The sequence below is a fragment of the Geotrypetes seraphini genome, chromosome 15 (assembly GCF_902459505.1).
Source record: "Geotrypetes seraphini chromosome 15, aGeoSer1.1, whole genome shotgun sequence".
Lineage (NCBI taxonomy): Eukaryota > Metazoa > Chordata > Amphibia > Gymnophiona > Dermophiidae > Geotrypetes > Geotrypetes seraphini.
The window spans coordinates 30196695-30213252 of NC_047098.1; the positions used below are offsets into that span (position 1 = coordinate 30196695).

A 16558-nucleotide genomic window follows, 5' to 3' on the forward strand; every position below is an offset into this window, starting at 1 on the left:
AACAGCTTTCTTATATTTTAAACTTTGAACTTAGTCTTTTTGAAAAAACTCAAGGTAAGTAAAAGTTATCTTTCTGAAGCAGAATCTTATCTTGCTAAAAGCCAGGTCTGACGCATTTCGCCAAGACGGCTTCCTCAGAGAACCCGCTTCAACAAGTTGACAATCAAAAAGAGAACTGCATTCTGAAAAAAAGAAGAGAAAAAATGCTTGTTACTATATAAGAAAGCTGTTGTGAATTAGTGAAACACTTTTGCACTTCTATTTAATTTTTTTTACACAATATGAAACAACTTTATAAACAACTCCAAAAGGGAGCAATGATAGACATTTGAAACACTAATCAGTGTTTTACCCTGGTCATGTTCATTACACCATCTCATGGTTTTACCCTGGTCATGTTCATTACACCATCTCATGGTCCTTCAGGCAGTTTATAAAGTGGTTTTATTTGTTATATTTATTTAATTCATTTTCTATCCAGCCGTCTCGAAAGAGCTCAGGACAGGTTACAGGTTAATTAACAGACTTGTACGGTCTGTGTCTGTGCATGGCCGTTTGGAGGAGGATGGGCAGGGGAGGGCTTCAATGGCTGGGAGGGTGTAGATGGGCTGGAGTAAGTCTTAACAGAGATTTCGGCAGTTGGAACCCAAGCACAGTACCGGGTAAAGCTTTGGATTCTCGCCCAGAAATAGCTAAGAAGAAAAAATAATAAAAATAATAATAATTTAAATTGAATCAGATTGGGCAGACTGGATGGACCATTCGGGTCTTTATCTGCCGTCATCTACTATGTTACTATGTTATAAATCCAGCAGATAATAACCCACTTCCATCTTTAATAATAATAATAATTAATAATAATAATTGTATTTCTTATATACCGCTATACCCTAAGTTCGAAGCGGTTTACAAAGAGGGTCGTGCCGGGAGAGGGTGCAGTGTTTACAGCAGGAGACATATGTTTACAACAAGATACATATGTTTGGAACAGGATATAAGCTAGGTATTGGAACCAGGGATTTGAGATACATAAGCTTTGTGAATGAGAATGTGCATGAGAAGTTGGATATTACAATGAATAAGATACAGGGAGTTACAATGTGCATGAGATATTGGGGGAAGTTTACAGTGAGAAGAGGATATTACAAAGTGAACAGGAACAGGAGATGTTTACAATACGATACAGGATAATACAAAGTGAGCAGGTACCGGGGAGGTTTACCATAAGATAAAGTAAATTACAGAGTGGACCGATACAGGATGTTTACAATAAGATACAGGATGTTTACAATAAGAAACAGGATATTACAATATGAACAGGAATAAATAGTTTTTATCGATGACTATTAAAAACAACTGAACAATAAAGCGCATCAGTAAAAATAACTGTAGTCATCTGCATCTAATATAATAAAAGCCTAAGCGCGCATGCGCACTCTTACCAGCGTGTTCCCATTTTCTGTGCGCTGTAGGTCCCTGCAGGTAGGAGTGCACATGCGCGCTTCCACGCGTATCTCTCTCTCTCTCTCTCTCCCAAGGCGGATGTCGGCTTCAGGCGACGCAGAGGCTGTGGGCCACGGTGGCTCTTGGCGTCTGCAGGCTGCGGCAGCTGTCGGCGTCTGCAGGCCGCGGCAGCTTAAGGCTGCTGTCGGCGGAGGGCAGACGCGAGGTAATTGGTGCTGATGGACAGGGGAAGAGATGGGGGGGAGAAAAAGGAAGGGAGGCCTACTGCTGGACGGGGGAAGCAGGAAAGAGGTGCTAGGGGGGAAGAAAAAGGAAGGGAGGCCTACTGCTGGACAGGGGGACAGGAAAGAGGTGCTGCTGGACAGGGGGAGATTAAAAAAAGGGAGAAGGGCTGCTGCTGGATAAGGGGAGCAGTGAAGGGGTGGTGGTGGACACAGGGAAGGTAAAAGGAAGAGAGAATGGGTAGACAGCCGAGGAAAAAGAAAGACAGAAATACAGAAAGCGGCTAAGGAGAGAGAGAGAGAGAGAGAGAGAAAGAAATAAAGATAGACACACACACACATATATTCTAGCACCCGTTAATGTAACGGGCTATAAGACTAGTTTGGTAATAATCCCACAATCCCTCTCTCCAAACTCTTGATAAATATGAACAATGTTATCGATGACAGAATAAAAAGTACTACTTATACAGCCACATGGATGCAGTTATCAATAGACAGAGAAAGAAAAACAACCCCCCACCCCCAATTCTTCATAGAAGAACAGGTCGAACCAAGAGCACCCATAACAAAACAGCTACTGTAAACCCACTTCCATCTTTAAATTATACCCGTGTCTTGCAGACTTTGCGAGCCGCGGTACACTAAACCGGCGGCCGTGACTCAAGGGTACCCAGAAGTGCACAGACGTCGGCGTGATGACATCACGTGCATGCCTGACATTATCACACCGATGTCCGCACATGCTCGGAGGCCCTCCAGACGGGGCCCTGAGCTGCCAGAGGGGGGGGGTGTTAAAAAATAGGAAGAGAGACACCAGGGCGGAGGAGAGGCGCTAGCGCTGGCTGACTTCCACAAGAGGCCCATCCTGTAGGCAGTCAGCCAGCGCTGGCGCCTCTTGGCACACCTGAAATGCAGCACACGATTTGCTATGCACTGATGTATACCATTGCATTGTACTCTCATTGTCTTCACTCCTTGGGTTTCCCATCACACTTTTTGCTCACAGTCTTCACTGGTCTAAGTTTACCAAGTTTATTAAGAATTTGTTATACCACCTTATCATGTATTTCAAGGTGGTTGTACAATAAAATCAAGGGAAGAACAAATAATAAGCCAAAAACGGACAACAAGACAGACGAAACAAAGATAAACAAGCTGATACGAGAGGAAAGGGCAAAAGAAAAATAAAAAGCCGGCCCAGAGATCCAGTAAAAAGTTTTAAAAAATGATCACGGCTCTGATGGGCATGCGCAGACCATCTACAGATGGTCTGCGCATGTGCATGGATTGCACAACAGCGATCTGTGCAGGCAGATGGGGGCATTCCTCTGATCGCCCCCATCTGCATATTTTTCTTTCCTGAATTCGTCGGACCTGCCCGGATTGGGTCCGATCGGGCAGATTAGTGAATCTGGGCCTTAGTGCCCCACTGTGCTTGCTATCGTGTGATATCCTCCTGCCCCACCCCCACCTCTCATGCATACTGTTTATTGTTCTGTGATCCTTCTCTCTTATTTGCACACATGTCTTGCTTTAATAGTCTGTTCTCTCTCGTGAACTCCCACTTTATTGACCTTTCTATTCTGTGTGATTGTGAGGTGACAGTTTCGCTCTTTCTCAGGAATTGTATTGTCTCATGATGGCTTTAGCCTGACAAACAAAAACCAATTATTACAAACGTACTTCTCATTTGAATTATAGCCTCCGGTGGAATTCACTATGTGTGTGTGTTATATAACTATGAAACCATTATGGTGGAAAAGTTGGGTTGAAGGTCTAATTATTGGAGGATTTGGGCTCTGTTTAAGAGGGATAAGTAGATGACGTAACTTGAAACCTAATGATCTCTGTTTGTATATTGATGTGTTACTAAATGTTAGATTATTATAACTATACTCCAGCTCTGTGGTTAAAGGGGAGGGGGGCTTGGGGTTAGATATGAATATGTGCTGCACTGCTATGCTGTCTTCATATATATGAATAGGGTGTTTAGGAAGAGGGGTTTTTTTGTTCTTCATTTCAACGTATATTCTCTATAATCAATACAAATATTATGACTTTAAAAAAAATTTTTTTTTGCTCTTTCTGCAGGCTGTATCGCAGGCTCTGAGATCTGAGTATCATGTCATTGTTCCTCAGAGCAAGCCTCTCTCCCCAGGGGAGATACTGGGCTGTACATCTCCACGACTAGAACAAGATGTGGATGCAGTGGTGTAAGTATCATGATGCCTCAAAGAGGGGAGGATTAGGGGAAATTCCTTTGGTGTGAGCAGTGAATAGAGAGCAGATTTTGTTGAGAATTTTGCTTGCTGGAAACTGGAATGTAGGCAGAGTCTCTACTGCAGGGTTGTATTTAAGATTTTGGTACCTAATAAGCTATGAAATCCTGAACTGAGTGGAACCATAAGTATGGATTGATTTATTTACTTTTTTGCTAAAGCTAGGGGACACTCCATGAAGTTTCATAGTAGCACATTTAAAACAAATAAGAGGAATTTTTTTCACTCAGCATACTGTATAATTAAGCTCTGGAACTGATGTTAGGTTAATGTATCTGGTTTTAAAGAGGTTTGTACAAATTCCTGGAGGAAAAGTCTTTCAGCCATTATTAAGGTAGGCCAGACCAGTTGAGAGAGAAGGTTTCTTCAACTGAGATAAAAAAAAACCCATGAATAATAAATCAGGTGGAGTCAGGCTCCTGCTTAGCCGAAACGGTGCCTGGGTTGCCTATGTCTAAGTCCAGGCTTCTGCAGGGACAGTAGGGAATCTATCTGTCTTTAGCTTGTCCTGTTCATGCAAAGCATGTATTTGTTAGGGATCTGCATGAAACGTCTGCCCACGGAAACTATTAATAATGGGAGTGTGTGGCGTAAGGGTTAGAGCTACAGCCTTGACACCCTGAGGTTGTGGGTTCAAATCCCTCGCTTCTCCTTGTGACCCTGGGCAAGTCACTTAATCCCCTCATTGCCCCAGGTACACTAGATAGAGTTTGAGTCCACCGGGACAGATAGAGAAATATGATAAAATACCTGAATGTAAACCACTTAGGATATAAGTGGTATATAAATAAATAAAGTCCAGTAAAATGACTGGGCCAGTATTTCACAAGGATACCTGAGAACATAAGGAGATGGTAAAGCTCCTGTCTATCAATAGATCTTTGCATGCTTAGGCTTTCTGCTCTCAAGAAAAGACTTCAGGGGCTCTCAGGAGTAACCTTAAAACTGTCCGCAATGATGAAAGGTATGCTGGTGCTTTTCAAACTGCAGACTTGGCAGGATTCTTGGAGTAAAAGTACGTGTGTAGTTTCACACTGAAAAATTACACTTTTACTGTACACCTGCTAATTTATGCAAATACATTTTCTGATTTTCAAAAGCATGCACGTATTTTTTTTTTTTAATCTTTATTAAGTTTTCAAAGCTAACAAAAAGTGCAAAACAATATACATACATGTACATTGCATTACATTAGAGATTCTATTCCACCATTGCCTTGCAGTTCAAGGCGAATTACAAAAGAATTACAAGAAACATATTACAAGAAGAAGATATCTGGTAATTTCTAGAGGAGATAAAGAGCGCATAAGGTTGCTTTGGGGAATCAGGAAGGTATTAGGGAGTGGTATTAGGAAGTGGGAAGGAGCTAGTGGTATTAAGTCATTTGCAGGAATTTCTTGAAAAGTAGCGTCTTTACTTCTTTTCTGAATGTTTTGTAGTCTGCGGGGTCATAATTACCGTATTTTCTTGCATATAACGCGTGCGTTATACGTGGTTTTTACATACCGCGCATACCCTTGCGCGTTATACAAATTTTTTTTAACATAGTTCCCCCCCCCAACGTCCGATTCACCCCCCCGCAGGACCCCTCGCACCCCCACCCCGAAGGACCGCTCGCACGCACCCACACCCGCATCCCCACCCCGAAGGACCGCTCGCACGCACTCCCACCCGTACCCCCACCCTGAAGGACTGCTCGCACCCCCACAGCCTCCCGACCCCCCCCCCCCCCATCATGTAGAAGCTCCTACCGGTGTCCTGCTGCTTCCTCTTGGCGGTCCCGACAACCGACACGATCGGGGCAAGAGGGAGCTCAAGCCCTCTTGCCCCAGCCAACCGCGGCACCCCCGACACGATCGGGGCAAGAGGGAGCTCAAGCCCTCTTGCCCCCCGACTCCCCGACACAATCGGGGCAAAAGGGAGCCCAAGCCCTCTTGCCCTGCCGACTCCCCAACTCCCTGACAATATCGGGCCAGGAGGGAGCCCATGTCCTCCTGGCCCTGGCGACCCCCCCCCCCCCCGCTAGTTGTTCAGGCCAGGAGGGAGCCCAAACCCTCCTGGCCACGGCGACCCCCTACGCCCACCCCGCACTACATTACGGGCAGGAGGGATCCCAGGCCCTCCTGCCCTCGACGCAAACCCCCCTCCCCCCAACGACAGCCCCCCCCCAAGACCCCCCGACCGCCCCCCCAGCCGACCCGCGACCCCCCTGGCCGACCCCCACGACACCCCACCCTCCCTCCCCGTACCGTTGTGTAGTTGGCCGGACAGACGGGAGCCAAACCCGCCTGTCCGGCAGGCAGCCAACGACGGATTGAGGCCGGATTGGCCCATCCGTCCCAAAGCTCCGCCTACTGGTGGGGCCTAAGGCGCCTGGGCCAATCAGAATAGGTCCGGAAGCCTTAGGTCCCTCCTGGGGGCGGGGCCTGAGGCACATGGGCTCAACCCCATGCCCCAAGCCCATGTGCCTCAGGCCCCGCCCCAGGAGGGTTTGGCTCCCGTCTGTCCGGCCAACTGCACAAAGGTACGGGGAAGGGGGGTGGGGTGTCGTGGGGGTCGGCCAGTGGGGTCACGGGTCGGCTGGGGGGGCGGTCGGAGGTTCTTGGGGGGGGCAGTTGTTGGGGGGTGGGGGGTTTGCATCGAGGGCAGGAGGGCCTGGGATCCCTCCTTCCCGTAATATAGTGCGGGGTGGGGGTAGGGGGTCGCCATGGCCAGGAGGGTTTGGGCTCCCTCCTGGCCCGAACAACTAGCGGGGGGGGGGAGTCGCCAGGGCCAGGAGGACTTAGGCACCCTCCTGGCCCGAACAACTAGCGGGGGGGGGGGGGGGTCGCCAGGGCCAGGAGGACTTGGGCTCCCTCCTGCCCCGATATTGTCGGGGAGTTGGGGAGTCGGCGGGGCAAGAGGGTTTGGGCTCCCTTTTGCCCCGATCATGTCGGGGAGTCGGGACCGCCAAGAGGAAGCAGCAGGACACCGGTAGGAGCTTCTACATGATGGGGGGGGGGGTCGGGAGGCTGTGGGGGTGCGAGCGGTCCTTCAGGGTGGGGGTGCGGGTGGGAGTGCATGCGAGCGGTCCTTCGGGGTGGGGGTGCGGGTGCGTGCGAGCGGTCCTTTGGGGTGGGGGTGCGAGCGGTCCTGTGGGGGGGTGAATTGGACGTCGGGGGGGCATCAGGCTTTCAGGGTGGGGACAGGACTTCAAGGGAGAGAGGAGACTTGGGGCGGGCGAAAGGAGAGTCGGGGTGGCCAGAGGAGAGTCGGGGCGGGCGAAAGGAGAGTCGGGCGGCGACGGGAGAGTCGGGCAGCATGCGCGGTATACGGGTGTGCGCGGTACATAAAAATTTCTGTACATAAATTTGTGTTTTTCGCGCGCTATACCCATGTGCGCGTTTTACACGGGTGCGCGTTATCTACGTGAAAATACGGTAGTAGATTGGAGATTTGGTTGTTGAGTTTTGCTGCTTGTGTGGCTAGGAGGCCATCATTTAGTTTTTTCCTTTTGACTTCTTTAATTGGCGGGTGCGTGAATGGAGTATGGATTTTCTTATGTCTAGTTGATGTAGTTTGGATGAGGCGGTTGTTCAGGTAGGTTGGGCTGTCGCCGTTTATGGTTTTAAATAGTAGACAGTAGAATTTTAATAGTATTCTTGCCGGAATTGGAAGCCATATATTAATAATCATAATAAGCACTTATAATCCATCAGTAGCAATACAGAAATAATAAAACCCTCAATCCCATCCAACATTTTTATGCATGTATTTTTGATTCAGGAGGGTTGTCCAGAAAAACCTAAAGTTGGAAAAACTGCGAATTGAAATTTTTCCCATGAATTTGATTGTGCTTGATCAGAAAATAATTTTTTTAAGCCCATCCTGGGGTCCCTCAAAGCCGCTGATTACATAAAGCTCTGTTTTTCTTAAAATTTCTGCTCTTTTTGCTTAATGGAGCAAATGGTTATTATAGCTATAACTTTATGTTTTCACACTCAGCAATAATACATTGATAAAAAGGCATTTTCTCTTAGTGGGTAAAACTTCAATTTGCAGTTTTTTCCAACTTTAAGTTTTTCTGGACAACTCTACTGCCCCCTACAGCAAGAAAATGTATGCACTACATGCATTCTGTTGACTGCATAAAGGGTAGACAGGTTTGTAAAAGCCCATTTCCATGGATAAAATATTGCAGGGAAGAAAACCACAGAGGCTTGGTAATACAGAATAGACTAATTCATGCTGTAAATCTGTGTGAAGGATACTGTGAGAGCAGTTTGATACTGCTGTTTTATTCTGTAACTGAAATAACCTAGTGTTTGAACTGGGATTTACTGTATCTTTTGCCCCTGATGCAGCCTGAGGGTGAAACTTGGCCATGCCACATTTTTATTAAAGAATTACATCTGTTCAAGGCTGAATCCCTGCCACCCATGCTGTACCCAGCCAGTTGTTGTTGATCTTTTGTCTCTGCTCCCCCTCCCCATCCAAATTTGGGCAGCTTAGGTAATTGCAAAGTTCTCCAAGTGGTAGAACCAGTCCCAATTTATTTCCAGGACTTAGAGTCCTGGAACAGAAAAGTCACAGAAACAAAAATGAGATAAGAGATGTGGCTAGGGAGAGACAGACTGGACTAAAGAAAGCCAGGTCCTGCTCTACCATCAGGCAAATTAGGTGGCTTTCTAGACCTCGATTGATAGTACACATACTTCCACTGCTGCCTTAAGCAGCTATCTATTCCCCTCTCTGATGGGGTAAAAGAAAATCCAGCACTCTCCCATGCCCCATGTTCCAACAGAGCTCATCTGGGCCTTTGGGAAAAGAAATTTTGTGGCTGCTGCTGAGTCAAATAAAGTCAGTACTGTTTTGCCTCAATTACTTTGCCTATGGCCAACAAGTGAGCTCTCAAACAGCTAATCTCAACTTGGTAGGATGAGCAATAGAGAGGTAACAGGGTCAAGAGAGAAAGAAATCCAGGAGGAGTGGGGCCAAGATCCTTAAAGTTGACTTGTGCTGCTGCTGCTTATATGTGCCACCTTGCAGGTTCCTGGGATCTGCTCTGCAACTTGTAGCTGATAGCTCGGTTTTACTCTTCCTCCCTGCTCCAACATAAACAAGTTTCAAGTATGATATAAATTTGATTGATCGCTTATTCAAAATTCTAAGCAATGTACAAATCAGTAAAATTACAAAATTTAGGGGACAACAAAACAGACAACACAAATTAAATCTTGTAAGACATATTAAAAACTTCTGAGTTCACTAGTGCAAGATAACTACTGTCCCTTTTGCCAGTTCCTTTTACCAAAATGTTTAAAATCCACTTCAGGGACTGCAGGGTGTTGATCTTCCTTGGCTGCTAGCTCCTTCAGGACCCCCCCCCCCCTACAGTGATTCATGTACAAATATATTTAATTTTAAATTTTGTATCTGGCTACAATTCCTATATGGGTGGGACCTCAAGGAATGGGTAAGAGATAAGGCAGAACAAGGATGCAGAAATTAGATTGAGGAAGTGAGGCAAAGGCTCTAAGAATAAGGAAAATAGAAATCTATGGTTTGGAGACAGAGTAGAGACATGAGGTTTGGTTGACAGGGGATTGAAGACTGTGAGGCTTAGTTGAAAGCAGGAACTCTGGAGTTAAGTAGACATAGGCAAGCAGAGATTCAGAGATGAGGGACCATAGGGATGTCCGAAATTAGAGACTTGGGAACTGGTGGGAGGAAACAGAAGAAGAGTAAAAGACAATAAAAGATATAGAAGGTGGCAAACAGAAGTGCTAGAGAGATTGTGATTAGGTAGAAGGTGTATTGGTGTTATAGGATCTGATATAATTGCTATGCTGCCTTTCCATAGGCAGCGTTAGTACTGCTTGAGTCTTGGAAGTTTGTGCTATTATGATATGACCATTTTGCTGCATAGGTTCTAACCCCCTATTTGACAAAGCCAGGCTAGCAGCTGCCATGTGGTGACGGTCCCGAAGCCCATAGAGATTTAAAAGGCTTCGGGGCTGTAGCCACGTGGCTTTGTAGAAGAGGGGGTAAGTGTTGTTTTGTAGGGTTTTAAGCAATTTTTTTGAACCACAGCAGTGCATGTAAAGACATTGGGCTCCTTTTATGAATCCGCACGTAAAAGCGTGCATTAAACCGCCGGCCGCGCTAGCCGCTACCACCTCCTCTTGAACAGGCGGTAGTTTTTAGCCAGCGCAGGGGTTAGCGCGTGATGAAAAGTCGCACGTGTTAACCTCGCTAGCGCGGCTTGATAAAAGGAGCCCATTGTCTTTTGAGGCAAATCTTGTGGGTGGTTAACTATCAAATGACCTGTTTTTATAAAGGCAAAATTAGCTTGCAGACATTTTATTGATAATTTTTAGAATTGTACATGTAGAAACGTACATGTGGTTATATGATAGTAGGGGAGGAGTTGAGAAATCCTGTAGAAAAAAGTCCATTAAGATGTAGCCAGAGTTGCTGCCTTGCTCACAACCTTCTACAAAAGGAGGTCTCGACTTCTGATCTAATATTGTGTATTTGGAATCTTTTTGCTATTTTTTAAAGGACCAATATTTATGGTTCATATAGTCACAAAATATACATGTACTTTCTGAAGCTAATCTTCAGAGAGAAACTATCCTTGGGGATTGGAGAAGAGTGTGTATATTCATGAACATTGCAGATGCCCTTGCTGGGTTGTTGTTTTTTTTTGCCTAATAATACCTCTTTTTAACTCAGTTAAAAATATATACATTATGAAAGCCTGTGCATATTTCTAGCTGGATCCCTTTTTTGTTTTTTCTTCTCTTCTATCAAAAATTGTAACTATTCCCCCTCTTAACCACACATGTCTTGTATGTCTTACCCACAAAATTATTTTAAACTTATGTCTACACTCAGTTTGTTAAATGTGTTAAATTTTAACTAACAACAAATTTGTTTTTATGTTAACATTAACATTGTACTTGTTTAATTTATTAATATATGTTATTATTATTGTACATCGCCTAGTAATTTAAATAGGCGATTCATCAAGAATAAATAAACTTGAACTTGAACTTGAATAGCTTGTAAGAAAGTTGGTTTAACCAGATTAATAGCTATTTACTTGGATAAATGATTTGGAAATACTGTTGTCTGTAAAAGGGCCTTTTATAGTATCCCATATTACTAGATCATAAAGTGTGTTGAAATGCACAAAATAAATACTGGATTGATATGAGTACATCAAGTTCAGAAATATAGCAATAGTGCAAGCGTAGCCTAATAGTTAAACATTGGGCTAAGAATCAGGGAAGCCAGGTTCAAATATTACTGCTGCTTTTGTGAACTTGGGCAAGCCTCTTAACCCTCCATTGCCTCAGATTCAGACTTAGACTGTGAGCCCCCCAGGGACAACGAAATACCTCTTATACCTGAAGGTAACTCAACCTGTGCTGCCACTAGGAAAGGCATGAGAGAAACTCAAATCCTTTCCCTTTCCATTTGAAGTATGTAAATAAAAAAGTTTGTCACTTCCTAAATCAAGATGTGGTGAGGAATATTTTAGGAAGACTCCTCATCACTACTTTCATTTTGTATGACATTTAATCCATTGAGTATTCTATTAACTCTTTGGGCTATGGATTTACCCCCTCTTCTACAGCGCGGGGAGCCGCGCTGCTCCCGATGCTCATAGAGTTTCTATGAGCTTCGGGAGCAGTGTGGGCGATTCAGCGTGGCTCCCCGCGCTAGAAACTGCTATCGCAGTTTCGTAGAAGAGGGGGGCTAGTCTTGATCAGGACCAGATTAAAGGGTACCATACTATACCATTTCTTATATCATGCAAATTTCTATAAGGATTTAGTATGGCTTACAATAAGATTTTTCAGGCAATCCAAGATGGCGCTTAACTGAGGAGCTTGTGCTGTCCGTTTTCCTGAAGTCCCAAAGTCTGAGCCTATTGGCTTTTTCTTGCCATTATTATGGGCAAGAGGAAGGGAACTGCGAAGGCTCAAGTCTCAGCAGCCAGACAGATACCGCCAATGAGGCAAACCACTTTGAAGGATTTTTGGTCATCAGTCAGACCCATAGTGTCTGTCCTCCACTCAAGCGCTGCACTCAGGCAATCGGCGACAGTGGGAATGGGATCTTTAGTCCAGAGAACCACACGGCACCCCTACAACCCAGAAGGAATTTTGAAGGGAGGACAGCAACGATGGAGTTCGGGAGAATTTCAGACCTCTTCATTGCTTTCCGGGAACCTCTCTCCGATAGAATTTTTCCTCCTAGGAGGTATAACATCAAAGGTGTTCACTCCACAAGAATTTTTGCCATCTAGAACTGAGAATGGTGCATGTGGGGGGAATGTTCCTTCTGAAGCTATTGTAGTGGTGAGGACTGAGAAACCAGCTGTTATAACTTCAGAAGTACTCTGGGAGGCCATACCAAATTTAAATTCCTCTTTTATGAGAACTGTGGACAAAATGGAAGGTGGATTAAAAGGTTTTTCCCATGACTCAGTTCAACAATTGGAGAAAGTATCATTTTTAGAACAGAAGGTCGAGAAAGTGCAAAATCTTTGAGTGATTTTGGTGAAACTAGAAGTGATGAGGCAGAGTGATCAAAGCCACTGGATGAGTATAAGCCCTCAAGAAGTCAATCACTGAATACCTCTACATGGATGGGAAAAGGGGGCAATGTCTGGCAAGCAGTATATACTAATGCTCGAAGTATGGGAAACAAGATTCTGGATCTAGAAGCAATGATGGAAGAAGATGAGTTGGATATAGTGGCGATCACAGAGACATGGTTCACAGAGAACTGGGTCTGGGATGTAGTTATACTGCCTATAATCTGTTTAGGAAAGACAGGGTAAGAAGAACAGGAGGGGGAGTAGCCTTATATAAAGATCATATTAAAGCCACCCAATTGCAGGATCTACAGGGCAAGGAAGAGGCACTATGGATCAGTTTGGAAAGAGGGAATGGTAGATATATTTATATCAGTGTGATATACAGGCCTCCTTCACAGACAGAAGAAATGGACAGCGATTTAACAGACATTCAGAATGTATCATAAAAAGGGGAAATTTTACTGACAGGTGATTTTAACATGCCAGATGTTGATTGGAGTATCCCTTTTGCAGGGTCTTCTAGAAGTAGGGAGATCCTGGATTCTCTTCAAGGAGAACTGTTCTAGCAGTTGGTAATGGAACCCACACGGGATGGGGTCATACTGTACTTAGTGCTTACAAATGAGGAAAGTGCTTCTGATGTTACATTGGATGATCATCTGGCATCCAGTGATCACTGCATGGTACAGTTTAATATTAAGACAGGTATAAAGAGGGCTCATTTAAAAGTAAAGGTTCTAGATTTTTAAAAAGCTAACTTTGTTCAGATGGGGGAGTAAGTCAAGAAATTGTTGTCTGGATGGGACCGTCTGGAAGGAGTAAAATGCAGGTCGCTTTGGTTCTCAAAAGTAGTAGCTGAGAAGGTAAAGAATAAGAGGTTTTTAATTTTTAAATTTTTAAATTTTTTTAATTTTTGGATCCACCTATTTCATGAATACATGTTGCTTCCTGGTATCTGTTTTTGTTTTATATTGGAGTCACATCAAATTTCAGAACATGTCAGGGTTCATAGGAATCATAATGGGAGTATGTGTCACAGATCCACATGTTTAATACATGTACACAATGATGTTATCTTAAAACATTTTGCTTTTACATCTGATTTTCATATCAGATTTTTCTCTGGGTATGATGGAGGATGTCTATGGGGATCATGAGAGAATAATTTGAGAGGTATCTCACATAGTCCATGAGAAAACACACACAGTTAAGTTGTTATTGTTAGGTGCCATTGACTCGAGCTCGAGTCCTAGCGACTTGATGAATTGCAGATCTAAAAAGAAATCGGTTTTGTGCTAGTCTGGAAAGGTCCTCCAACATCATCCCCAAGGTTGTTTTCAATGTGTCCAGCCATCTGATTGCTTTGAGTGACATAGCCAGTTTGATCTCTTCAAGAATCGATTTGTTAATTCTTCTGGCGGTCCATGACATGCTTAAAATCCTTTGCTAGCACCAAAGCTCAAATGAGTCAATCTTCTTTCTGTCTTGTTTCCATAGTGTCCACCTTTCGCATCTGTAACTGACCACTGAGAAAATGAGTGCATGGACAAGTCTGATCTTTGTTTGGAATGTTAAATCCTTGCCTTTGAATACTTTGTCGAGAGCCTTCATTGAAGAGCAACCAAGTGCTGTTTCATGGAGTATTTCCTCCCTGCTAGTTGCTTCTTTGTTTACAAAAGAGCCCAGGAGATTGAAATCCTTTACAACTTCTATTTTATTGCGTTCAAGCTCAAAATCTTCATCATTTCCCCCGTTCATGATTTTTGTCTTGTTTATGTTCAGTTCTAATCCCATGTTATGACTTTCGGCTTTGACTTTTCTCAGTAGATATAGCGTGTCTCCTTTGCTGCTGGTGATGAGCGTTGTATCATTTGCATAGCGCAGGTTGTTTAAGTAAGCCACTAAATAAGCTTTGGGTTTTGCATTGGATCCACACCAAATTCCGAGAGATGAGGTGGTCAATAGGAGTCCGACATGAAACTTGTCTTCTATGAACGTAGGGATATGCATTTTGAAAAATAGTGTCCATTATTTTTCTGTGTAACATCTAGATTTTTTTTCTACTACTTTAATTCTTTGGATTTTTAGGATCTTTTTATGGTCGCTGACCTCATGAAGGAAGGATGACTCTTAAAAGCTAGTCACAGATGTTATTAATTTAGTTCAATATTTATCTCTTACAACCAGATTTATACTTATGCTAGATAACAGACCTGTATTTCTGTTCTTTAAAGGAATCTTTTCATTTGGGATGAATTGTATGATCCTGGAGAATTTGAGCATGCTTCTGTACAGGAGAATATTCTTTTTCTGGCACAGGTAGTTGAGTTGTACATTGAAAGAGATAATAGATGGACTGGCAGGAGCATAATTGAGGATGAAAAATGACTTGGGCTCAGCATCACAGTGGCATTCATTTTATTTAAAGACAGCAAATTAGAAAGTCAGCTCCTTTTCCATTACCTAATTATTTTAGGTAATGGAAATGCTTAATGTAGTGTGAATATTGTGAATTAAAAATGAAAGAAATAAACTGAATGGTGAACATAGAAACTAACCCTGGTTGGTTTCGTAAAGATTGTGTGCTTTGGTGGGCTGAATAAGGGAGAAAACGAAGGATTTATGACTAGTCACAGTCTGAGTACTGCAGAAGGCACCAGGAGAATTAACCACATCTAACAGGGAGTACCAGAGAGATTGAAGAGGATCAGTCATAGGTAACAGACAGAACACCACAGAGGAGGCAGAGCAATGGGAATCAACCACATTGTAACATCTATCTCATCAGCCCCGCAGTAGAAACTTCTATCGCTGCTTTGAAAAAAGAGCTCTTTTCTAAATTAACCAACACTGTGTATTCAAAGCCCTGGTAATAGCGCATAAAAGAATTTACGCCACCACCTCTACCTACATAAAATCCAAGCTAACCCTGTATACCCCCACCCGCTCCCTCCGCTCAGAAATGGAGAAACGCCTATGCACCCCCCCAGGAAGGTCCCTCCTGTCAGAAACCGCCCACAAACGCTCCTACAGCCACTTCATTCCCCCCAACTCTGGAACCAACTCCCCCCACAGACTACAGAATTCATTGATGACCTTCCGGAAAGCGGTAAAGACCCTCCTCTTCAACTAAAATTCAACCACAGTCTATGCCTCACCCCCCTTAGACCCCCCTCCCCTCTAACCTCTCTTCTCCATTCGAAACTTCTACTTAAATAGCTGTACAGTCCATTCTTAACCTGTACTTAAATTACTGTATAGTCCTTGTATTTAAACTACTGTATAGTCTTTGTACTATCCAAATGTACTCCACTGTGAATGTTTGCTTGTAGACCGTTCTGAGCTACTGGGAGGATGGGATAAAAATCTAAATAAATAAATAAATGACATCATGACATCATGAGTTACAAGTGATACAAAATACCTCTGCCAGATTAATTTTTGGGTAGGTAAATATGAAAGGACCTCCCTTACAAAATGGTCTACATTGATTACCCATGGAGCAATGCATTAAATTAAAAATTGTTAACTTTGATTCTTAAATCCCTATATGGATTTTGTCTAAATGACCTTATTTAGATACTGAATTTTCCATGCAATTGTACATTTTCAAATTTTAGGACAACTTTAGGAATAGATGTCCTTTGATGAAGAATGTACATTTTAAGTCTTGAATATAATATACTTTTTCTTTACAAGGTGCAAAAATTTAGAACAAAATTCCTTTAAAAATTAAGCATATTTATCCTATCTTCTGTTCTGTAAGACACTGAAGACTAATTTGTTTTCTTTTTGGGTAAATAAATGAATGTCTGTATTCTATTTTATTTGTTTGAAGACAGTTTTATTTCCTTTTTGCAAATTATCTGTACTCCACCCTGAATCCACTGCAGAAATAGGCAGAATATAAATCTTAGAATAAAATGAGGTTTTTTTATGGATGTGATAAGAGTGAGAAGACGAAAATGCAGACCCTCCACAGACACAAACCACAGTGC

At 43.4% G+C, this 16558-nt stretch overlaps 1 protein-coding gene across 2 annotated transcripts in view; it reads left to right on the forward strand.

Moving 5' to 3' along the window:
* The window catches only part of DPH1 (diphthamide biosynthesis 1), a 187314-nt gene that overhangs the window by 115867 nt on the left and 54889 nt on the right, over window positions 1-16558 (forward strand). For both annotated transcript variants that reach the window (XM_033922691.1, XM_033922690.1), the window contains exon 6: window positions 3780-3901. In XM_033922691.1, coding sequence (XP_033778582.1) covers window positions 3780-3901 — 122 coding nt within the window. The remainder of the gene's footprint in view (window positions 1-3779; window positions 3902-16558) is intronic.